This window comes from Zalophus californianus, chromosome 11 (genome assembly GCF_009762305.2).
Source record: "Zalophus californianus isolate mZalCal1 chromosome 11, mZalCal1.pri.v2, whole genome shotgun sequence".
Taxonomy (NCBI): Eukaryota; Metazoa; Chordata; class Mammalia; order Carnivora; family Otariidae; genus Zalophus; species Zalophus californianus.
This window is the reverse complement of record NC_045605.1, coordinates 69,874,981-69,900,641: the sequence shown is the minus strand read 5'-3', so window position 1 is coordinate 69,900,641 and position 25,661 is coordinate 69,874,981. Positions and strand designations below refer to the sequence as shown.

At 44.2% G+C, this 25,661-nt stretch overlaps 1 protein-coding gene across 3 annotated transcripts; it reads left to right on the top strand.

The window, feature by feature from the left end:
* Window positions 1-20,185: 20,185 nt before the first annotated feature.
* On the top strand, window positions 20,186-25,428 carry LOC118356095 (calcitonin receptor-stimulating peptide 2-like). 3 transcript variants are annotated; one of them, XM_035722940.1, is made up of 5 exons: window positions 20,186-20,322; window positions 21,535-21,629; window positions 22,378-22,515; window positions 24,519-24,703; window positions 25,282-25,428. In XM_035722940.1, the coding sequence occupies exons 2-4, from the start codon at window positions 21,544-21,546 to the stop codon at window positions 24,676-24,678; spliced, it is 384 nt and encodes a 127-aa protein (XP_035578833.1). In that variant the 5' UTR covers window positions 20,186-20,322; window positions 21,535-21,543; the 3' UTR covers window positions 24,679-24,703; window positions 25,282-25,428. The 3 variants fall into 3 exon arrangements, with proteins under 3 accessions (XP_035578833.1, XP_035578832.1, XP_035578831.1); XM_035722939.1 differs by having other exon boundaries at window positions 24,477-24,703; XM_035722938.1 differs by lacking the exons at window positions 24,519-24,703; window positions 25,282-25,428 and adding an exon at window positions 23,415-23,889 and having other exon boundaries at window positions 21,537-21,629.
* Window positions 25,429-25,661: the final 233 nt, after the last annotated feature.

Genomic DNA, 25,661 nt, shown 5'->3' with positions numbered 1-25,661 from the left:
TAAGGATCCCTTTAACTCTCCCAGTGAGCTAGAAAACAAACAAAAAATCACTGTTTCCACACTTTGTTTGTTTTGCCTCTGCTCCTCTATCAAAGATCAGTTGAGAATATTTATGGGGATCTGTTTCTGGGCTCCCTATTCTGTTCCATTAATCTGTCTATTCTTTCACCAATACCATACTGTCTTGATTACTGTAGCTTAATAATAAAACTCGAAGTCAGATAGCATCAATCCTCCAACTGTGTTCTTCTCCTTCAAATTACATTGGCCATTTTGGGTCTTCTGCCTCTCGATTTGAATGTTAGAACGAGTTCATCAATATTGATAAAATAATTTGCTGACATTTTGGTTAGGATTGCACTGAGTCAAAAGATCAATTTGGGAAGAACAGACATCTTGATATTGAGTTTTCCTATCCCTGAATATGGAATATCTCTCCTTTTACTTAGTTCTTTGATTTCATTCATCAGAGTTCTGTAGTTTTGCTCATATAGACCTTGTACATATTTTGTTAGATTTATGCATATTTCATTTTGAGGGGTGTAAATGTAAACAGTATTATATTTGAATTTCAAAATCCACTCGTTCATTGTTGGTTTAGAGGAAGACAATTGGCTTTTTATATTAACCTAACATCCTACAAGCTTGCTATAATCATTTATTAGTTTCAAGGGTGTTTTTTCTTCCTTCCAATCTGTATACCTTTTATTTCCTTTTCTTACCATATTGCATGAGCAAGGACTTCCAGTTTGATGTTGAAAAGGAGTGATGAAAGGATGTTACCTTGTGCCTGATCTTAGTGGGAAGGCTTTAAGTTTCTCAGCATTAAGTGTGGTGTTACTCTAAGTTTTTTGTAGATAGTCTTTATCAAGTTAAGGAAGTTACCCTCTATTCTTACTTTACTGAGAATTTATATCATAAATGAGTGTTGGATTTTGTCAAATGCTTTTTCTCCAGCTATTGATATGGTCATGTGATTTTTGTTCTTTAGTCTGTTGATATGATGGATTACATTGATTTTCCTGACACTTCCTTAAAGGGTCTAAAATGCTAGGGTCTAAATGCAAATTTTGTCCAATTAGATGCTTTATGTGGAATTGAAAGGCAGAGTGAGACAGTTCCATTTTTGTGCTCTGCTGTTTCCTGTGGGAGGGCACAATATAAAAACCACGGGTTCCACAGCAACATTTCAGAACCCAGCATTATGTGGGTGTTGACAGGCAGTTGTGGCAGCCCCAGGCAGCATTGGAGCCTCCATGGAATTTGTTTTCTGTCTACAATTCAAGTGTGTGATCTTCTTAGTCTCCACCTTTCTGGTAGAGACTTTGTCGTGGTAAATCTAGCCTCTTCCAGAACTTCAAACGTTATTTTTTAACATCTAATTCCTGTATGAAAGTCCTTTCTGCTTAAAATACCTGGAGTAGCTTCGGTTTCTAAAACCGAATAGGGACTATTTGAATAGATGTGAATAAGCATGCCTACAGAAACCGAATAGATGTGAATAAGCATGCCTACAGGGGAGAGGGAATGAAGCAAGGGAGGGAATAAAATTCCTCATGAAAGCATGAGCTCTAAAACATGGGGAGACGGGGTGCCTGGGTGGCTCAGTCATTAAGCGTCTGTCTTCAGCTCAGGTCATGATCGCAGGGTCCTGGGATCAAGCCCCACCTCGGGCTCCCTGCTCAGCGGGAAGCCTGCTTCTCCCTCTCCCACTCCCGCTGCTTGTGTTCCCTCTCTCGCTCTGTCTCCCTCTGTCAAATAAATAAAACCTTTAATAAATAAATAAATAAATAAAACATGGGGAGAAAACAAGGGTCACAAGAAAACCAGTCCCATTTCATATGTGACTGAAAAATGGCTTCCCTGAAAATTGCTTATTTGAAATAGTCAGTCAGAGAAAGATAATTATCATACAATCTCACTGACATGAGGAATTTGAGAAACAAGACAGAGGATCATAGGGAAAGGGAGGGAAAAATGAAACAAGATGAAACCAGAGATGGAGACAAACCATAAGAGACTCTTAATCTCAGGAAACAAACTGAGGGTTGCTCGAGTGGAGGGGGGTAGGGGGGGATGGGGGGCTGGGTGATGGACTTTGGGGAGGGCATGTGTTGTGGTGAGCACTGTGTATTATGTAAGACTGATGAATCACAGACCCGTACCCCTGAAACAAATAATACATTATATGTTAATAATAATAATAATAAAAAACAGCCAAGGATAGATGGTCACAACCATAAACTCTTTCACAGGAGGGAAAAGCCAGTCTCACAGATGAACATAAATGTAAAGATCCTAAACAAAATGTATCACTCTAAATTTGAGGGTATAAAACATATACATTATAAATATATATGTGTTAGTATATATAAACACATATATTGACCAAGTTGAATTTATTCTAGGAGAGGTTGGTTCTACATTATAAAAAATTAATCAGTTGTATTTAACCATATTAGCAAGGTGAATGAGAACAATCATATGATGATGTCATAGATACAGAAAAATTTCAATAAATTTCAACAACAACAACAAAGTTTATCAGCAGGTGAGGCTGGCCTTTTTCACAAAAATACAATATAAAATCATCATCGTCTTCCAACTAATCTCCAAGTAAATTGTATTGCCACCACAAAATGTCTTTCATCTATTCTTTGTTCTTCTATATCACCTCCTTCAACCCTCACCATTTTAATGAAATAATAAGAATAGAAGGCATCTTACAGCTATTCTAGTTTAATGTTGCTATTTTCTAGACATACATAGAGGTCAAGTCAGTATGATTGACTTAATCATATTGATCATTTAATATGATCTATACATGACCTAATGACTACACATGATCTAACTTTACCCCACACCTAGTAGGACTGCAGAGGAAAAAAATAAATATGACAAGGCAATTCTAGACATTTAATGGTCAACATGCATGACAAAGTAGGAATAAAGCTTCTCAATAACCTCTCCCTGTCCTGCCTCATCACCTGAAGGAACCTAAAATCTCTATCTTCCTACAGAGACAGGAGAAAGGATTTCTTAATAGCATTTTGGCAAATGAAGATGCCTGACCTTATGGGGCAAAAGAAACAAGCCCTTCCCATCTTTACCACAAGGCAAAGCAGTGACAAGGAGAAACAAACCATCTCTAACCAGTGGTTTCTGCTCAGTCTTTGGGCTCCCTGAGGAATCTATCCATATATTATCATTTTAACTGGAGGTTTCCCTGTGGATGGCACCTATTGGGGATGAAGAGAAGTTAGGCACTGATGACTTAAGTGTGTTTGACTGCAGCTTAAAGGTGTGCTGAAGACAACCGGCCCAGGGCTGAGGGGTTCCAAGGGCCTTGAAGGTCCTCTGGGATTTTTGTCTTTGATCTAAACATTTGACAGCTGATTGATCTCTCACCATCTTCAGGGACTGATTACATACCTGCCTGGAAATGAAAAAATTTCTACTTGTATCCTTGGAGCCCAATTATCCAAGGACACACTCCTCATAAGATGGCAGCCTGGATTGCTGGGCTTGTCCCACACAGTGGACTTGGGTCTTCACCATGCCTGTGCCTCATCAAAGAAATTGCAAGAACACCCACTCATCAGGTGTCCCCTTGCCTGCAGACCTCCCATAAATCAGGCAAAGCTGAGGAGAAGAAGCCAAGAAACTCGCCTCTGGATAAGTGGCATAGGTGTCACAACAATTCATTGCTGCCACCGTGACCACGATTGAGTTCTCACTCCGTGTCTGTAGGCTCTGCACTCACACACAGCTCTCAATTTCAATAAATTTCAGGCTGCTTGGCTGCTTTCCACTGGTGCCCTGAACACAAGTTCACTGAAGCTGTTATTGCAGAAGACCATGAAGTTCCTGACCATTATCTGTAAATGCTCACTTGTTATCTATTTGCTCTGTGTTTACACATAATTCTGGCAAGCCCTGTTTCTGTTCTCATCAGTACGGATTAATTGTGTAGCTGTCCAAAAAGCCTTTTTATAGTTATTGACCAGTATTTACAGGTTTGCATTCAGTGCCTATAGACCCTTTGTTCCTATAGCATTTGGCAAAGCTTGGGTTTTGTTGTTGTTTTGTTGTTTATTTCACTGCATACCAAATTAACATATGAGTGGGTGGGTTTTGCAAAAGACTTACATTGACATGAGCAAGAAGTGACTGTCGACAACTTAATGTGAAAAGATTAAACAGAACCATAAAATTATACAGATGTTAGACCTCAAAAAGAAAGAGAGCATGATACATCTAGTTTGAGGTGACTGACCCCACACATCTTATAGGTGCTGAGAGCAGACAGTTTAGTGCCCAATACATTAAGTGATATTTTTATAATGGTGTCAATATAGCCTCAAGAAAGTTTTTATATTATGTTCAGTTTATTCTGTTAAAGGTATGGGAATATACAATGCATTTTATCCAATTTTCCATACAAATTGATATAATTTGGCACTTGAAGGGGTAAGCTTTTGTTGTAATGATAATAATAGCCACCACCCTTCAGTGCCTCCTTCATGCCAGGCAATGTGCCAGGTGTTTAATAAATCCTGCTAGTCAATGATGCTACCACATGGCCAGGCATGGATCTTAATGGTTTGGAAAGGTAGATTCATTCTGTTCCAGCCTTGGCAATTGATTTTACTTTGCAAATTAAAGACTTATAGATTTTCTTTCTTTCTTTCTTAAAAAAGAAGAAGAATGTATAATTATTTCATTTAATTTACCATACTAAGCTGATATAATTTGGAACTTGAAGGAATAAGCGTTCATAATACTGCTACTACTAATGATAATAATAAAATTCAACACTCTTAACGATCTACTTCATGCCATGCAATATGTCTGACCTCTAACATAAAATATCCTTACTCCAGCCTGGTAGTTATTACTATCTGCATTTTACATGGTGAGAAACACTGGCTTCAGGGGAGTATCATCTGCTCAAGGACAGTAGGTGAGTGATAGAGCCAAGACTCAACTCCACTTGCATAAGAACCTAAAGCCAGACTCTTCCCAATCCCAGATCACTCCAGTTAGAGAGGAAATCCCCTTAACTGCAATTTATGTTCCTGAACACTGCCTGAAGGGACTCACCTCTGCAAGGAGGTTTCTGGTATAGTGGGAAGGTTCTTATTTCTATCCCTCTTCTCCATGGAGCAGTGCCCTCAGCCAGGGAGTGGAGAGCCATTCTGCAGCCTGTAAATCTGAGCCAAGGGAGAATTTTAATCATCTAAGAGGAACCCAGCCAGAGTAATTCCTTGACATCACCCCCTGAGTCCATCCACCTCTCAGAGTGACCTGGCTTCCCCCACCACACTCAGTTCTTGCCCTGGAAGATGGAGGCACCCTAAATAATTTGTCTCTTGACCTTGGAAGGAACCTCTCCTGGTACCTACAGCAAAGAAGGTCCCCATGGTGTTAGGAGAGGAGCCTCCAGGGCAAGTTGACTCCACTCTGTAGGAAAGTCAGCTGGGTTCTCCTATTTTCCTACTATGAGAGTCCGGGAAGAACCCATGAACACAAAATCCCATTCCTTCCTTCTGCCATGAATGTCTTTCTCATGCCTCGTCTAGCCTAAAATCCACCGACATCACCTCCTAGATTCTAACTCTTAATGGCTGTTGATATATCCCACTGAGGGGACAGGGAATCCTACACCAAAGCTCTCCAAGCCCTGATGCCTGAGTGTGAATAATAATCACATTCTCTCTGGAAGCAGGGATACATCAGAGAGCTTTCCCAACCATGGGCGGTGGAAAGTATTGAGGTTCATGTGCACCCACACATTTTAACACTTCTCTATTGCCTGCCCTATCTCAGTAAAGTCTCTAAACACTGCATACAGGTTTTTTAAAAGTGGTTTATTTCAGGTGAGTTTTAATCCAGTGCTCATTTAACAGTCTTGTTTGTTTATTGTCAAAAAAGTCTAGCAGAGGCATCTACAGCATGGGGCTCACAGTCTATGTCCCAGGTTTAGGGTTTATTTAATAGCATCATAAGTACCTATCAAGGCCTGGAGTGGTATAATGGCAAAGCTTTCCCTTTCCCGCCTCTATTGGAGTTGTACCCAATTGGCACCAATTTGCTCCATAGTTTCCCTTTTTCTGTAGCACATATGAATAGGAATATTGAAGGATACATAATACATTGGAAGTCGCTAAAGAAAGAACATCTTATACTTGAGACTTCATGATTTTTTATTTTTTTAATTAACTGATAATGTATTATTTGTTTCAGGGGTACAGGTCTGTGATTCATCAGTCTTACACAACACCCAGCACTCACCACAACACATACCCTCCTCAGTGTCCATCACCCATCCCTCCTCCCCCCTCCACTCCAGCAACCCTCAGTTTGTTTCCTAAGATTAAGAGTCTCTTATGGTTTGTCTCCCTCTCTGGTTTCATCCTGTTTCATTTTTTCCTCTCCTCCCTTATAATCCTCTGCCTTGTTTCTTAAATTCCACATATCAGCGAGATCATATGATAATTGTCTTTCTCTGACTGATGTATTTCACTTAGCATAATACCCTCTAGTTCCATCCACATCATTGCAAATGGCAAGATTTCATTTTTTGATGGCTGTATAATATTCCACCTCTTCGTTATCCATTCGTTTGTTGATGGACATCTGGGCTTTTTCCATGGTTTGGCTATTGTGGACATTGCTCCTATAAACATTGGGGTGCAGGTGCCTCTTTGGATCACTGCATTTGTATCTTTGGGGTAAATACTCAGTAGTGCAATTGCTGGGTCATAGGGTAGCTCTATTTTCAACTTTTTGAGGAACCTCCGTATTGTTTTCCAGAGTGGTTGCACCAGCTTGCATTCCCGCCAACAGTGTAGGAGGGTTCCCCTTTCTCTGCATCTTTGCCAACATCTGTCATTTTCTGACTTGTTAATTTTAGCCATTCTGACTGGTGTGAGGTGGTATCTCATTCTGGTATTGATTTGTGCTTCCTTGATGCTGAGTGATGTTGAGCACTTTTTAATGTGTCTGTTGGCCATTTGCATGTCTTTTTTGCAGAAATGTCTGTTCATGTCTTCTGCCCATTTCTTGATTGGATTATTTGTTGTTTGGGTGTTGAATATGATAAGTTCTTTATAGATATTGGATACTACCCCTTTATCTGATATATCATTTGCAAATATCTTCTCGCATTCTGTCGGTTGTCTTTGGTTTTGTTGACTGTTTCCTTTGCTGTGTAAAAGCTTTTTATCTTGATGAAGTCCCAATAGTTCATTTTTGCCTTTGTTTCCCTTGCCTTTGGAGATGTGTCCAGCAAGAAGTTACAGTGGCCAAGGTCACAGAGATTGCTGTGTTCTCCTCTAGGATTTTGATGGATTCCTGTCTCACATTTAGGTCTTTCATCCATTTTGAGTCTATTTTTGTGTATGGTATAACAAAATGGTCCAGTTTCATTCTTCTGCACATGGCTGTCCAATTGTCCCAACCCCATTTGTTAAAGAGATTGTCTTTTTTCCATTGGATGTTCTTTCCTGCTTTGTCAAAGTTTAGTTGACCAGAGAGTTGAGGGTCTATTTCTGGGCTCTCTATTCTCTTCCATTGACCTATGTGTCTGTTTCTGTTCCAGTACCATACTGCCTTGATGATTACAGCTTTGTAATAGAGCTTGAAGTCCGGAATTGTGATGCCACCAGCTTTGGTTTTCTTTTTCAACATTCCTTTGACTATTTGGGGTCTTTTCTTGTCCATACAAATTTTAGGATTATTTGTTCCAGCTCTGTGAAAAAAGATGATGGTATTTTGGTAGGGACTGCACTGAATGTGTAGATTGTTCTAGGGAGCATAGATATTTTAACAATATTTGTTCTTCCAATCCATGAGCATGGAACACTTTTCCATTTCTTTTTTTTTTCCAAAGGTTTTATTTATTTATTTCTGTGAGAGAGAGAGAGCACAAGCAAGGGGAGTGGCAGACAGAGGGAGAAGCAGGCTCCTGCTGAGCAGGGAGCCTGATGCAGAACTCGATCCCGGGACCCTGGGATCATGACCTGAGCTGAAGGCAGACGTTTAACCAGCTGAGCCACCAGGCATCCCTGCCTTTCCATTTCTTTGTGTCTTCCTCAATTTCTTTCATAGGTGTTCTATAGTTTTCAGAGTACAGATTCTTTGCCTCTTTGGTTAAATTTATTCCAAGGTATCTTATGGTTTTGGGTGCAATTGTAAATGGGATCAACTTCTTAATTTCTCTTTCTTCTGTCTCATTGTTGGTGTATAGAAAGGCAACTGATTTCTGTGCATTGATTTTATATCCTGCCACTGTACTGAATTCTTGTATGAGTTCTAGCAATTTTGGAGTGGAGTCTTTTGGGTTTTCCACATAGAGTATCATGTCATCTGCAAAGAGTGAGAGTTTGACTTCTTCTTTGCCAATTTGGATGCATTTTATTCCTTTTTCTTGTCTGATTGTTGAGGCTAGGACTTCTAGTACTATGTTGAACAGCAGTGGTAAGAGTGGACATCCCTGCCATGTTCCTGACCTTAGAGGAAAACCTCTCAGTTTTTTCCCATTTAGAATGATATTTGCTGTGGGTTTTTCATAGATTACTTTTATGATATTGAGGTATATACCTTGTATCCCTACACTGTGAAGAGTTTAAATCAAGAAAGGATGCTGTACTTTGTCAAATGCTTTTTTTTCTGCATCTATTGAGAGGATCATATGGTTCTTGTCCTTTCTTTTATTAATGTAGTATATCACATTGATTGATTTGTGGGTGTTGAACCACCCTTGCAGCCCAGAAATAAATCCCACTTGGTCGTGCTGAATTATCCTTTTAATGTACTGTTGGATCCTATCGGCTAATATTTTGGTGAGAATTTTTGCATCCATGTTCATCTGGGATATTGGTCTATAAGTCTCCTTTTTGGCGGGGTCTTTGTCTGGTTTTGGGATCGAGGTAATGCTGGCCTCATAAAAAGAGTTTGGAAGTTTTCCTTCCATTTCAACTTTCTGAAACAGCTTCGGAACAAGGTATTACTTCTTCTTTAAATGTTCTTTAACGTCTCCTTGTATTCTGAATGTGACAGCCTTGCTGGATAAAGTATTCTAGGCTATGTATTTTTCTCATTTAGCACTCTGAATATATCATGCCAGTCCTTTCTGGCCTGCCAGGTCTCCGTGCATAGGTCTGCTGCCAGCCTTATGTTTCTACCTTTGTAGGTTAAGGACCTCTTGTCCTGAGCTGCTTTCAGGATTTTCTCTTTGTCTCTGAAATTTGCAAGCTTTGCTTGTGTGTCGAGGTGTTGACCTATTTTTATTGATTTTGAGGGGGTTCTCTGTGCATCCTGGATTTTTATGCTTGTTTCCTTCCCCAGATTAGGGAACTTCTCAGCTATAATTTGCTCAAATATACCTCTGCCCCCTCTCTCTTTCTTCTTCTTCTGAGATCCCAAAATTGTAAAGAAAGAAAAACTTGTATATATACAAAAATAAAATTAAATACAATGAAAGGATAGAATGTAACTGTAAAAATGGAAATTAAAAAAACAAGAAAAAAACAAAAGAGAAAACAACAACAAAAACAAAAGGAATGGATATAACCACACAGGTGAACAGAATAGTGCAATACACTATCTCCTGAGTCTATTTTGGTCAGTTTGTTAGAGGAAACCACATCTCAAAATTGTAAAGAAAGAAAAACTTACATATACAAAAATAAAATTAAATACATTAAGAGGATAGAATGTAAATGTAAAGATGATAATTAAATAAGACTTAAGGAAACAAAAAAATTAAAAAGGAAGAAAAGGAAAAAAGAGAGAGAGAGAGAATATGATCAGGAGGGTGAAAGGAACAGAGCCATACACTAGATTTTGGGTGTATTTTGGTCTGTTAGAAGAAACGGCATCCCAAAATTTTAAAGAAAGAAAAACATATATATACAAAAATAAGGTTAAATACAATGAAGGGATAGAATATGACTGTAAAAATGAAAATTAAAAAAGATTTTAAAAAAGGAATTGATAAGTTGGTGGAAAAGGGAAAGAAAAAAAATTTTTAATTAAAATTTAAAAAAAAGTAAAGAAAATTTAAAAACTAAAGTTGAAAGACTAAAGAATCATGGTAAAAAAGCCATGAATTCTATGTACTGTATTCCCTTAGCACTGGAGTTCTGCTGTTCTCATTGTTCAGTAAACGTGGTCTTGGCTGGTTGTTCTTGCTGATCTTCTGGAGGAGGGGCCTACTGCCATGGTTCCCAAATGTCTTTGCCGGAGGTGGAATTGCCCCGCCCTTGTCGGTCCGGGCTAAATAATCTGCTCGGGTTTGCTCTCGGAAGCTTTTGTTCCCTGCAAGCTTTCTGTACAGCTTTGGAGGACGAGAGTGAAAATGGCGGCCTCCCAATCTCTGCCCCGGAAGAGCCGAGAACGCGGGGCCCCTCTCCTCAGTGCACCCCCAGAGAAAAGCAGTCAGTCACTCCTGTGTCCCCAGTCTCCGCCCGCACTCCATGCTCACCCGGCCTGTGACCGAGCATTTCTATGTCTGGCACCCGACTCGGTGTGGAGTCTCCAAACTCAGCGGCACTCCCACGCCACTCCTCCCTGGGGAGGAAGGGGAGTCTCCCTGGATCTGCCGCTTGTTGGGTCCCTGCTGGAAACACAGTGGCCCGACTGTGCCGTGGATCATGGTTTATGGCAACCCCGAGCTGAGAGCCCGCGCCATGGCTCCGTCTCTGCAGCTGGCTTCCCAGCTCTGATACCTGGGAGCTCTGCCGCACTCAGGCACCCCTGGTCTTTCTGTGACCCTGAGGGTCCTGAGACCACACTGCCCCAGAGAGGTTTCCACCCCCAGCTTAGCCACTGGAGCGACGTCCCTCAGCGGAGCCAACTTCTAAAAGTTCCGATTTTGTGCTCCGTGGCTCTATCACTTGCCAGAAGCGACCGACGGAGGCCCCCTCCCCCACTGTCTATCTTCCGGAATATCGCCTCAGATTCACTTCTCCGCGCGTCCTACCTTCCAGAAAGTGGATGCTTTTCTGTTCAGAGAGTTGCTGCTATTCTTTTCTTTGACCTCCTGTTGAGTTCACAGGTGTTCAGAATGGTTTGATAGCTATCTAGCTGAATTCCTGAGACCAGACAAAAAAATCCAGGCCTCCTACTCCTCCGCCATCTTGGACTCTTCAGCCGAGATTTCCTGATTTCTAGACACAACCTCCCTGGGGAGTGAATGCAGACAGCCATACAGGTCATATTCATGAGGGCTCCCTTTCCAATAGAAGAGGACAGCACCTGATATAAAGAGGTCTTGCCTCCTCACTCCCTGCTCCATACCCTTATCAGGGACTCTGTAACTTCTCTATTTAGCTACTTTCTGCTCCAGCCCACGGCAACCTCTTTCTCCAAACTTCTAGCACTAATAGTCCTTGCCTATCAGCCCAGCATTTTCTTACTGTGGTAGGTAGAATAATGACCCACCCCCTCACACCCAGAGATGTCCTCACCCTCATCTCTAGAAACTCTGAATATGTCACTTACATAGCAGAAGGGACTCTGAAGATGTGATTTCATTAAGGACCTTGAGATGGAAAGATTGTCCTGGATACTATGTAGAGGAAGTCAAATAGTGAGTGACCTGGTATTATGAAACATCTTTTGAAGATGGCATAAAGTTTAAAACACATTTGTAGAATATCAGAATTAGAATTTCTGAATCTCTCGATACAGTATATTTATGTGACAAATGTGGAAATAAGGGCCTCAGTGATTTTCTCAGTCACACCCTTCATGTTAAGGTAAGAATTAGAACCCTATCTCCTTACTCTCTGCATTCTTTCCACTACCCCTTCCCTGACTGTGTTCCCAGGCAAAGTGAAACACTCTATAAAATTAACCATAATTTCAGAAAAGATTAAACAATGAATAATGCAGAATAGAAAAAGTTTAATCATTTAAAGTTGTGTTAGAACACTGAAGCATCTTAAATTTTTATTTTATGAATCTTGTTATGAATTGATTTTGGTTTTATTCTTTAGCAATTTACCTATCTTAAATGGCAGGACTGACATTTATTTTCCTGCTGCAAAACTGTCAATCTCCCAAATATTCTTCCAGGAATTTTAAATGATTTATGCCTTGTCATTGAGCCACTCATTACAAATCACATCAGCCCTGAAGCAGACAGACATGCCCATGTCTTCCTCTGAGTCAGTGCCAGGGACCAGACCCCTCACCGGATATGGCCAGAGAGATAAGCCATGTTCAGGTATCTCAGAGTCTCAGTAGCAATTGGAAAATATAATTAAGTCTAGCCAAATACTCTTATTATCATCTTGCCCATAAAACAGAGATAATATCCATTTTATTAGACTTTTGAGACTATGAGATATTGAGTACAGAGTGCCTGGTACACAGCTGGAACTCAACTGATGGTAGTTGTATTTATATATTGTTTTGCTTTGTTATATATATAATTTTTCATATTAACTGCACATGCAACCTCTTCCAGATAATTTTATATCTAGATTATTAACAAAACATTTTGTCCCCTTCCTCCAATGTTTACAGAGATCTACCCATTTAAAGGTCTCAGCAAATTCCCCACCAGGGGGTGCCTGGGTAGTTCAGTCTGTCAAGTGTCTGCTTTTTGCTCAGGTCATGATCCCAGAGTCCTGGAATTGAGCCCAGGCCAGACTCCCTGCTCATCGAGGAGTCTGCTTCTCCCTCTCCATCTGCCCCTCCCCCTTCTCGTTCCCCTCTCTGTCTCTTTCTCTCTCTGTCTCTCCCTCTGTTTCTCTCCCTCTCTCAAATAAATAAATAAAATCTTAAAAAAAAAAAAACCCTCACTAGGGTTCACTTCCTGCCTCTTTGGCAGCCAATTCTTCCCTCCTTCCCCCCGTAAGGGCATCATCGAACTCTAACCATGTTTTAGAAAAATAATTCAAAAGTCTTGTATCTCTTCCCATGTTTAGCAATAAAATCACTGATGGAAAGCTTTGGTTTCTACCCTTCTTTTCATAATACAATCAACTTTTTTAAGAGTTTAATTTTTTGGAGAAATTTTAAATTCACAGCAAAATTGATAGGTGCAGAATTTTCCCATATTCCCCTTGCACTCACACATTCATTGAAGGACATACCCCAGTATCAACATCTCCTACCAGGATGGTAAGTTTGGTACAATTGATGAACCTACATTGACATTCACCCAAAGTTCATATTTTACTTTAAGATTCACTCTTGCTATTGTATGTGCTATAGGGTTGGACAAATGTGTAATGACATGTATCCATCACTAGAGTATCATATAGTGCCTTTTATTAATTTGGAGAAATTCTTAATCATCGTTTCAAATATTTTTTCTGTTCCTTTTTTCTCTTTCTGATATTCCCATTGTTAGACCTCTTGTGTTGTCCCACAGTGCTTGGCTATTCTGTTTTTTCAGTCTGTGTTCTCTTTGCTTTTTAGTTTTGGAGGATTCCATTGAGAAATCCCCAAGCTCATAGATTCTTTCCTCAGCTATGTCCAGCCTACTAATACGCCCATCAAAAACATTCTTCATTTCTGTTATGGTGTTTTCGATATTTAGCTTTTTTTTTTTTTTTTGGTTCTTTCTTAGGATCTCCATCTCTCTGTTCACAGTGTCCATCTGTTCTTGTATACTGTCTACTTTATCTGTCAGAACGCTTAGCATTTTAATCATTGTTGTTTTCAGTTCCCTGTCTGATAACTCCAACATCTCCGCCATGTCTGCTTCTTATGCTTACTCTGTATATGTGTTTTTTACCACTTAGTATGCCTTCTTGATAGGCAGACATGATGTACCAGATGAAAGGAACTGCTGTAAATAAGCCTTTAGTAATGTGGTGGTGAGGTGTGGTGGGAGGGGAAGCAGTCTATAGTCTCAGGCTTTTAGTGAGCCTATGCCTCCAGACTGTGAACCTCACCAGTGTTTCTATTTTCTTCTCTCCCCTTAGGTGGTAGAGGTGGCTAGAGTGGGTTGAAGTTGGGTATTTATTTCCCTTCTCCCATTTGGGGAGGCTAGAGCTGAACTTCCCTTCTCCCAGGTCAGTTAGGCTCTGAATATGCCCCCAGCAAATCAGGTTCTGCTTAACTAGTTTCTCCTGAGGCAAGCCTTATTAAGAAAAACAGAAAGCTCTGATGTATTTCAAAATGGTGCCTTTTCTCCTCCTACTGCTGGAAGCACCAGGGGATTTTTCTCCCATATTTTACTGTGAGAATCTGGTCCCGCTCCTGGAAGAAAAACTCACAACTGGGGGCAAGTGGGGTTGACTGAGTGCCCTGGAAGTTTTTAATGTTCAGAGCTGTCTACGCTGAGCCTCCAGCAATTCATCAGTGACAGTTCCGGTTTTCCTCCGCAGCAGTGGTGCCAGGTTGAGGTCTGACAGTGTAAGTGTCTTTCCCTGTAATCACCTGTATGTCTCTCCATTCTTGGTGACAGCAATTTGCCCTTAAGTCTTCACCTCTCTTAGGGATTGTGGAAGAGTTGTTCATTTTTTTTAGTCTCTTCAGTCTTTTACTTGTTATTATGTCTTCTGAACAATTTACAGGTGGAATGCAAGTCCAGTCAATTTCCAGCTGAGATTCTCCAGGTAGTTTGACAGCTTAGAATCTCCCCAGGCGGGGGAGAATGAATTTGTGGTGATGTTGTTACTCTGCTGCAGTTGTTATTGTTGAGCTTTGGTGGTGGTGTTGAGTCTCATTCATACTCCAATTGTGTAGAATTAAAGGAGCAACTCTAAGTGTGACCCTTGTAAATGCACAGAAGTTCATATAACAATTTTCAACTGGACACAAGACACTGGCACACTCTGATAAGTCATAATTTTAAAAATTTTAAATCAGAAAGCACGGAAAACTTATTTAAAAGAATGGAAATAAACATTACAGTTAGAGTCTATCAGCTTGTTGTAAAATTGTTTATTTAAACTAGATTATTTCCAAGTGACACTGATTCCAGCTTTAAAGTTGTAAAATAAGATCATAAAGTCAAGGGCCAAATAGTCAGATGGATATTTTTAAAACAGTATGTTCCTTGGTAAATTCTATTAGCTCATGTACTATGTAGTCTTAAGTTTGGAGAAGTTTCAGGGACAGCTGGACAAAATCTAAGCAATGGGCACACTCAGTTCTAACTTCTTCAGTCAGTAAATCAGGGATGGACTCAGAGGAGAATGTTTTTGTATTTCACACTAGGAGAACCTAGATTTTACAAAGAACCCATGGGGTAACCCTTATTTCCCTGTCTCATTCCTGGAAAGTTCTATCAGGAAACTGACTCTGGGAGGAATCTATCTGAAATTTCTGCACTCAACATTTCCAAAGCTACACAGAATTCTGCCCTACCTGAGTCTGGATTTTCCATAGGCTGGAATTCGAATTGTGGTAGTAGTTGTGAGACTGACTGCTGAATTTGCCAGAATGGATTCATTTCCACTCATTCCACAAATATTAGCTGAGTACCTATGAGTATGCAAGACATGGTGCTAAGTGCCCAAAAAGAAGAACATTTTTTTTTAACCTTGGCCCCCACCTCACCACCAGGTACTTCTTCCAAGTTCAAAGAATGCCTGAGGGATAAGTTCATCTCAGTCCTTCCACATCTGGAGAGACTGGCCTTTAAAGTAAAGCTTGAAATTGCTGGAAGTCACCCTAGCACCCTCTGGGTACACACCCTGATTCCTGTCACACATCACCAGCCCGGGTTTTGTCGCCACCAAAGATCTCAGAGTGAGGAATGAATGTTGGCTCTGAAGGCTTAAGGCACACATGCAGCCAGAAGGAAAGTCATGAGCCTACAAAGTGAGGTGGCCACGAAATTGGCTACTAGAGCAGTCATTTCTTATCCATTCTGCAGTCACCACTGCACTGGTGAAAGGTATGGTTCATTCTCTCATCAGAAAAGTGCAGTCCAAGAACACATATATTTACAAATGATTTCACAGGGTTCTTAAGTTTGAAAACTTGAGTCTTGGAGTGGAAATCATTCTGTGAAAGGATGTGGCACCTGAGAGCAATCACTTACAAGAGTCCCAAGTGGCAGAGCCCAACCTCCATGCTACTCAGTCTCTGCTGTGCCGCCTTCACCAGTTTGGCCCTGCGCCTCCAGGAGGAAAGCCTATGGCCAAACTCAGGGCCTAAACTGCTGAGCCCCAAAGTCCCAGACTCGGTCTCTGTGTAGTCTCTAGGATGCACTGAGCCTGGGATCCACCATCCTGAGCCCTGTCCCTTGCTCAGCTCACTTTCCATTGCTCTGTGCCTAAGTGCATTCGCATCCTACAAACCAAGTCTTCCATTGCTGATTCCCCTCCAGCCTTGCCAGTATAGGGACGCTCTACAGAGTTCTCCAGCTGGGAGCTTTTATTCCCTCGTGGCAGTGCTGCGCCAAGGGTTAAAAAGGAGGAACGCTGGATAAGGACATCTTGGAAGCAGGGTGTCCCCAAGCAGAGGCCACCAACCGGCAAGGGGAAGAGATGTGGCATAAGGCAGGTGTGTCCTAAAGTGCTGAAGCTTTTGGGGACCGAGGAGAGGGGTGCCCCATGGTTCGTGTCACTGACGGCACACTCGGGGCTAGTCTCTGCCTGGCTGGGGTCTCTGCCTGCCCCCACAGCCCCGTGATGCAGCCTCACCAACTGCATTCACAGCCTGCCCTGTGGGCGGGGGGATTTGCAGCTGGGGGCTGCCAACACACCAGCAAAGGCTGCACTTGCAGTCGCATGCGGAGAGTGTGTAGAGGCTGAGGATTGTGCACTGCGCGCTCAGACTCGGAGAGCCCGGCAACAGTGAGAAGCTTCTTTCTAGGCACTCTATGTGCTGAAGGCAACAAATCAGGACCTCAGACTTTCCAGGGGAGCTTGGGAATGAAAAGATCAGGTGGAGGGGTCCTAAAACCCTCCAGTTGGAGGGGTCCAGGTGCTGCATAATTGCGTTTTAGGGTATGCACTTAAAATTGACAGTCGCTGCAGGTATGATGAGGGCAGATCGTGATCATGCTGTTTGTGCATGGGATCCCATGAGAAGCCCAGAGAAGTTTCAAGGATTGCCTGTTTCAGAACGATCGGCACACAGAAAGATCTAAACCTGGTTTCACTTGATAATCAGGCATGAGCTCAGTGGAAAATGGTTTTGATTCATTTTTTCTCTTTATTTTATTCAAGAAGGTTGAGAGGATAGTCAGGGGACTGAGAAGATCCCTGACTCGCTGAAACTCCCAGTTCTCCTCCCGCAGGAGGACAGGAAAAAAGTAAGAGGGGACTCCAGCCCCCCCCCCCCCCACAAAGCTAGAGACAGGACCCAAGAATACCAACTGACCGTCCTTCAGTTTGTCCTCTGTGGGCAATGGCCAGAACGTTTGGGGCACAGCCCTCAGACCACCTCGAATAGGACTATTAGGGAGTCCATGGTCCTCCTTGGGAGTGGTGGGGGTCTTAGTCTGCCAGAGGTACCCCTGTGGTGAAGGCATCCACCACACTCAGGAACATGGTCTTGTCAGGGATCTGGGTGAGGTATGCGGAGCCCCAGTTATACTTACACATGCCTTCCACCATGGCGCGCATGACTGTAGGGTTCCCCTGACAGCGTGTAAGGAGCTGGAAAGGGCTCCTCGGGAAGATGATCAGGAAGTTGTTGGACATTGATCTTCTAAATTTCCTTGAGAATGAACTTCTATGGTTTGTTTGCCTTGCCCTCCAGGCAGCAGTGTTACAGGGCTTTGTGGAAGATAATCTTGTAGGACCAACTGGTGCTGGGCTCTGCATCTAGCCCTGAACCTGTGGGCTCAGGCACCCACAGCAGGCAGGAGACATTGCTGCCATTCCCCAGTTGTGGTGGTCGCAGCTACGCGGCAGAAGACCAGCACGGGGCGCGGGGAGGGGGGTTGGCAGGGAGGTGGCGCTGAGTCCCGATGGGGATGGAGTCCAACACCGTGAGCCTCCTCACACCAAGTTATAAAAGAAGATTATAAAACCAAGAGCAAAATACTCAAGCGACTCTTTTAAAATCAGTATTTTCCTTGGCAACTTATATATTAGATCGTGTTCTGTGTAGCCTCAATTTAGAGAGGTTCCAGGGATAGCTGGACATAATCTAAGCAGCCCACACGCGTGAACGTCTAAACTTCCTTGAATCTACTCGGTAAATCAGGGATGGACTCAGAGGGGAATGGTTTTGTAGTTCACACTAGGAGAAAGAACCTGCCGCCCTGCCAGCCCACCGTGGGGAGAGAGTTTTACACACCCGATCCCCAGTCCCGAACTTCTTCCCTCATGGTGGGGCAGCACCAGGAGGTAAGATGGAAGAAAGCTGCGCAGAGGCATCTTGGAAAGTCGGTGTCCCCCACACAGTGGCCACCAGATTAGAAGGGAAGGAGATGTGGTACAAGGCAGGTGTGTGCTATGAAATGCAAAGGCTTCTGGGGCCTGAGGAGAGGGGTGCACCGTTGCCCGGATCACATACGACGTACCCGGGCATTATATCCGCTGTGCCTGGGAGAACCACCTCACTGGGGTCTCTGCCTGCGCTGCACAGCCCTGTGAAGTAGTCTCCCACCCACTGTGCCCGCAACACCACGCTTGCCACGGGGACCACGGCTGCCGCGGGGACCACGGCTGCCGCGGGGACCACGCTTGCCGCTTCTGCCACACTTGCCGCCACGGCCACGCTAGCTGCCCGGGGAGAGTATGTAGAGGCTGAGGCTCCTACGCTGCGCTCAGACTCAGAGATCCTGGGAACAGTGGGGAGCTTCTTTCTCAGCACTCTCGGTGTTGAGGGCGGCAAGTCAGGACCTAGGACCTCCAGGCGAGCTGGGAGTGGAAAGATCAGGTTGGAGGGGTCCTAAAACCCTCCATTTGGTGTGTCCTGGAGAGAGTATAGGTGGTACATGAGAGAGCACGCTTACAATTGAGAGTGAGTGCAGGTATGATTTCAGCAGATCATCACCATGCCAAGTGTGCATGCGAACCCGTGAGAGAGAGACTCGGAGGCAGGCTCGGGCTGCGATTCACAGTGAACCCATGTGGATGCCCCGGGTGTCAGACCCCCTGCGCCGGCCTGTGCCCTGGGGAGTGCACACATGTTTGGAGACAGAAATGCGTTTGTGGGAAAGCTTTGCGCGTGAGCTTTAGTATCCGCAGGGACTCTTCAGTACCTTCGAGCATGCTCTGCTCTCTAGTGGAGGACTGAAGTATGGCAGCGGCGGGCACAAGGCTGGAATTGCACACCACTGGGACAACTTGGCAAACAGCAGCCGGAAGCAAGGGGCAGCTGGGCAAATGGCTCCAGCAGAGTGAGGAGCCAGAGGTGATGGATAACAGGATAGGAAAAGGAAGGGCTAGAAGTCCGTTTGGAGGCTTGGGAAGCATCGGTGCCTAACACCTTCAGGCTCAGGCCCAGCAGGGCTTCCAGGTCCTCCTAACCCACATGACAGACGACCTAGCACGAATCCAGGAAGCCACACAAGGTGGGAATCTGGAAAATTGAGATTGTGATTTCACAAAATCCCTCTTTGGGCCTGAGGGCTCTTGTAAATCCCTCCCCTGCTGGGGGACAGGCACCTGGCTACTAATGACAACATGTTCTCAAGCTGGGAATATGGTCCCCATTTCAAAGATGAGTACATTGAGGTGCTGAGAAGTTAATTGCCCTTGACCTTACTGCCTGGAATTGAGTTCTACTGACAAAGTTCTTGCTATCACTCCCATCTCTTGCTTCCCATGAGTTTTGCCCCTCTGTGATTCCAGCTATCCGAATCAGACACCCTGCTTGTGTCCAGAATCAATGCTGCTGCATGTTGTTAACCGTCCAAGCCTCACTTGGACGGGGCATCTAGGGTCAGACTTGGGGAGCTAGGATGCCCTGCTTCCTGGATCTTGCCCTATACGACTGCACCACTGGGGATGGAGAGGTGCGCACGTTCAAAACCCAGCGGAACTGAACAGGTGAAATTTACCATGACGTCAAACTGCCCTCAACTTCCTGCTCATTTTAAGGGTATTTCTCCCCGGTCCCCACCATCCCTCTCCCTCCCTGCACTCCCATCAATGACCTCAATGCAAATACAAGTGGGATGGTCCCACGGAATGTTCTAGGTTCTGGACGTAAGTGGGTGACACAATCTATCGGGGTATGAGATCTGTCCTCTCATTGGTTGCTCAGAGCTCCTGGACCACCCCGGACCCAGAGCGGCGGGAATAAGAGCAGCTGCTGGTGCTGGGAGGCAGCAGAGCTACCGCTCCGCTCAAGTGTCCCTGCCGCTTCCACAGCGCCATCGCCTGACACCAACGCTGCCGCAGCTGCCACCGCCTGAGCTCAAAGCCACCTGCTGCCTGCTGCCAGGTGAGCCCCAAGATTCCTCCTTAGCTGTGTGATTCTCTCTTTCTTCTTCCCTCCCTCTTCTGCATTCGTCTTTCTTGTAGCTGCTCTCCCTGCGTGTCTTAGGGTCTCTGTGCCCTTCTGTCTGGGTCTCTTCATCACAAAATCTCTGTTACTCTACGATTCATCACAGGCTCCTGACTCAGGTAACACTGGACAGTCTTGGTTCTGGGACTCCCTGCTTCACTCTGCACTGAGACAGGCTTCAGTCTCGCTGTTCTTGCTGCACTTGCACTCAGGACCCTGGAGCTCCACAGACACCGCGCACACAGTGGGATGCAAGGGTGCTCACGGATCCTGTTTGTGCCTAGTGGTCCCTGGAAATCATTTCAGAAATTTGGCCAGCCTCAGTGGGGGCGGGGGGGTGGGCAAATAGGTCAAAACCCTAGAGGCAGGCAGCCTTGAACAGCAAGCCCCATTAGTGAGTTCTGGGAGATTTTCCCCTCTGCTTTAAGTCCTAGCCCCAATTTAAGACTCTGCTAAGCTTGGTTCTTGCAGGTTCTTTGCCAGAGTGCAGAGTAGGTGAGCAATAGAATTTGTTTCTTTAGTTTCTCTAAGATTCCATTGGTAGAGATATTCCCTTTTAGCTACGTACATCCTCCCCATCCCCAACAGCACAAGGTGTGAACAAAAGCCCCACACAGGGAAGACAGCTCTGTGTTGATTATAGGAAAAGCTATTGTGACAGCATTCAGAGACTGTCCTCATTGGAGACCTGGCCAGCTGGAGATTGGGTCTGGGGTGCGGAGTATAGATGTTTATTCATTCTCCCCTCCCTACTTTGGCACTTGGAACACCTCTTTAGCATTGCTAAACAAATGCATGCTGTATTTTCACCAGACCCTCCAGTAGTCACTTCACTGATAAAAAAAAAAAAAAAAAAAAAAACAATGGGAAGATAAATGGTCACTGGAAGCCATGATGCAAGGGAGTTCCAGGCAGAGGCAGGACCAGAACCCAGGTCCTTGGGCTCAGGAAAAAAAAATTTTTTAAAGATTCTAATCAATTCGTTATTGGTGAAATATACAAAAACTCACAGAAATCACAAGAGTTCCAAACTTATTTTATAAAAATAATAAAATATTTATCAATATGTACAAGAACATCAGGATTCACTCTTATAAATGGGCTCATGGAACTATAAACTGCTGTGAGGACATCATTCTTCCCTTGCAGAGAGGTACCATGGGCTTCTGGAAGTTCTCCCCGTTCCTGGCTATTGGCATCCTGGTCCTGTACCAAGTGGGCATCCTCCAGGCAGCACCATTCAGGTAAGACAGCCCTGCCAGGAGCGTACTCCCTTCCCACTGCTCCTAGCATCAAACCGTTCCGTTCTCTGGTGTGCTAAAAGGTTAACAACCAGCTCTCAGGGCGGAGGGGGGGGGGGAAGGTATGCATGTAATCTGCATAAGGGTTTATTATACACATTTTATACTATAAAGATATTATATACAACTTAAAAACAAATAGTATATACTACACTTTATTGTAAATTTCATATAGTTTATTGAGACTTACAGGACAGCCATTGCTATTTACCAAACATTTGTATCTATAGCAAACCTATTTATCTAATTAAAGCACAATTTGAGAAATGAATTGCATACTAATCTAATTTTCTACTGAATTTGTTCTTATTAGATCTAATATGAGACCTCTTAATCTAATTTCTCACCCTTACACAAATATTTTCAGATTTCAAACTAATTGTTTTATCAGTTAATCCTTAATAATAGCTAAATTTAACACTAAGCTTATAATATTCCTGAAAAATCTAACCATCACTTTCACCAACCTATATATTCTAGTTCCAGCAGTCCACGTCAAGGTCACCCTAGTGCCTGACTACTGGTGAATCAGTGTTTTCTGGAAGGACATTGGACTCGTGCTCTGTCCACTAGGATTTGGGGTGGCCATATCCTTAGGGAAAACACAGAGAACAGGAAGCCTGGCTACTGATCCAGGGGAAGTGGTAGACAGGGGCTCAGAGCCTCTATTGTGCTTGCTTCCCCTCTGTAGGTCTGCCTTGGAGAACCCACTGGAACCTGCTACACTCACTGAGGATGAAATATGCCTCCTACTGACTGCAGTGCTGAAGGACTATGTGCAAATGAAGGCCCGTGAGCTGCAGCAGGAGCAGGAGACTGAGGGTTCCAGGTGAGGCTCCCCACCCAGCTCAGCTCAGGGCAGCCCCTCCCTCCTGTCATGCCCAGGAAGGCATATCCGAGGAGGTAAGAGAGAACACAGCTGCAGGAGGCCAGCACACTGCCATTGTTCACCTGGGCCTGGGGCCCAGCTATTCTCAGGCTCCACTGACAACAGAGGTCACACAGAGTCTACGGTTAGAGCACGTGGAAAAAGATCCCTTTCTGAAAGCAGTTGGGAAAGGTATGAAATCCCCCACTATGGAAATTGGGCTGGTAGTACTGAGGGGACTTCCCTGCATTGGAGGAGTTAGGACTGGTAAGTGTGAAGCCAGCAGACAGACCACATGTATCTCAGGAAATTTTAGAAATTAGGCTTCTTGTACACCTGCATGTGGCATTTGTTCACACATTTGCAAGGTGAAGCCAAAGGCTTCGCTGAGGGTGGGCTTGGGTAGAGCAGCGTCTGAGGTAGGTCTGGGTCTTTATTGTGTAGGATCTGTGGAGATGCGCATGTTGTCATGGGGCCAGACACCCTTCCCCAGCCTCACCTCCCTGTGTCCCCTGAGCTTGGAGCACACACCAGCCCTGGGCCTGGCTATGGCCCCGTGGGTCAGAGGCATGTGATGCACATGCAGCTACCCCAAGAATCTCAGTGCAGAGCATGAGGACTGACATAATGCAGCATGAGGAATGCTAGAAAAGGCTACCCCTTCCCCACTGCAGCCCTTCCCCACCTTGCCCTGGCTCAGCAAACCTCTAGGTTCTCCTGATGGAGGATGTGTGAGCTGCCCTGCTGCCTGCCCCTCCCGCCTCTGCTCGAAGTGCCCCCTCCCTGGTCTCACCTTCTGTGTGATAGCCACAGGGGCAGACCCAGGACGTGGTACCACCTGGCATGTCTTTTCCCTGCAGCCTGGACAGCTTCCGAGCTAAGCGGTGCAGTAATCTGAGTACCTGTGTGCTGGGCACATACACACAGGACCTCAACAAGTTTCACACGTTCCCTCAGACTGCAATTGGGGTCGGAGCCCCTGGCAAGAAAAGGGTCATGGCCAGCAGCTTGGAGAGAGACCACAGCCCTCACATTGGCATGACCCAGGATGCCTACCAATCCCCTCCCTCAGCTTTTTAATTTCCTTTCTCCCTTCCTTCCTATATTGTGGTACGTGTGGTCCTCTCTGGTTGCTGGCATCAGTGGTTTTCTTTGTGGCAGTGGATGTCTGGAACCTCAGATGGGAGGAGAGCAAGATGTTTAGGCCAGATGAGAACCCCCAAGGAAGAGATGGGGGGGGCAGCCCTGTGACTCCCCTGAGGAATCATAGCCCAGATTCTCAGTCCTGCTTGTGAATGTGTTTGTCATTGGGGAATAAAAGTATATTTGTAAGAAGACCTGAGCGGTGGTGGTTATTGCTCTGGCCCACACCACAGGCTTCACAGTCTCAGGGACCTGTGCTTAGAAGTAGCCTTAGCCCCATGGTAGCTGGATCCAGGGCATAGTGAGTAGTCCTGTGACCAGCCTCAAGTAGCCGGACAGGAGCAGTACGGAGCAGGTAAGCACCTCTGGGACTCAATGCTGGAAAGTCTCTTCCTCTTCCAGGTAAGTCTGAGGAATTTTTCTATTTCTAAGAAGGGATACTGGGTGCCTTTGAGTGGAATGTAGCTTCTAGACAATCCTTGAGTTGGGTCACTGTGGGGCTATAATTCTGTCTCCTAAGCCTTGCTTGATTTTTAGTTTATTTATACAGGAAAGATAGGCTGTTACAGCTCTGTGTTCCATGGCTACTACCTAGAGCCACTTTGGGCTTTCGGACACCCCTGGGAATGTCTGTGGAAGTGATCATGGCATTTTCCCCAGAAGCCTGTAGTTCTATAGCGATCACTGTGATTAGGGGAAAGATGTACCGTTAACAGGTGCCTCTCATTTTCCCATGAATATCCCATGGGGCAGATAGGATCTCTCTCTCTCTCTGACAGCCTCTCACTGACGGGCCCCTTTTCCTCCATCCTGCAAATCAGCATCACTGCCCAGAAGAGCCCCTGCAACAATGCCCCCTGTGTGACCAATCCTCTGGAAAGCTTGCTGGCCAGAGCTGAGCGCATGGTGAAAAACACCTTCATGCCCACCAACTTGGGCCCCGAAGACTTTGGCCGTCACCACAAGGAACTTGGGGCCTGAGCAGTGAAAGGACTCCAGGAAGAAGGTGACTGCCATTCTAGTGTCAGATGGGAGGATGGAAAACCGGGTATTGCGGGGGTGTAGTCCACAACTTTAACCCTCTGAGAATCCACATAGTAGAAAAAATCCACAGGGCAATGTGCCCACTCCAGTGTCTGCAGGGAGAACAGGGAGTCCCAGTAGCTGAAACTCCTAGAATTTAGGTTCATTCCCCTCCATTTGACCAGTATCTCCCATAAAACTGAGATCATTTGCCAGAAAAGATAGATTTGTTCATTTAAATGGCCATCCCCTGCACTTACAACTGTGATTATTCTATCTTTTGACTTTGAAAGGTAATGACATGCTTTGGGTGTAAACACTATAATGTCATGTACATCTGAATTCAGAGCCTACTCCTGGGATCACAAACTGAGTTTGCCTTCTCCTAGCTGTATGACCACAGGCCAGACACATTTTCTGAGCCCGTTTCCCCATCTGTGAATCAAGGGCAACAATAGTATCTACTTGCTAGTATTAATATAAAGACTGAATGAGATAATAGATGTCTGTATTTTCACAATTAATAAGTTACTAAATTTTGGCTGTTATTTTTTTTTCTAGGTCACCATGAAGCGGACTCTTCTTTTAATTTATAATGAATGCAACTCATAGGATAAGGAGCATGGAATACATACATCTGCATGCTTAATATTAAAAACACTCTTGTCTGAAATAAACTAAAGCTAAATAAATATAGAATAAAATCATTGCAATTACCTAGTGTGCATCTTTTTGTATTTGATTGTTCAATAAATATAACAGCATGTCTCACTGGCTTCTCTGGTAGCAAAGATGGGCCCTGTCAGCCAACCTGTTGATGTTGGCAATCCTGCAAAAGCTCAGGGGGACGGGGAGTAGCTACCTGATGGGTGTCTGGGGGCACATAATAGATACTATGCCTGCACGGAACTCTTTGAAGAAATGTTGTCACTGGTGAACTT

Coding starts and splice junctions, on each gene's coding strand:
- LOC118356095 (XM_035722938.1), top strand. CDS start 21,544: ATGGGCTTCTGGAAGTTCTCCCCGTTCCTGGCTATTGGCATCCTGGTC. Junction 21,630..22,377: donor CTCCAGGCAGCACCATTCAG/GTAAGACAGCCC, acceptor TCCCCTCTGTAG/GTCTGCCTTGGAGAACCCAC. Junction 22,516..23,414: donor CAGGAGACTGAGGGTTCCAG/GTGAGGCTCCCC, acceptor TTTTCCCTGCAG/CCTGGACAGCTTCCGAGCTA.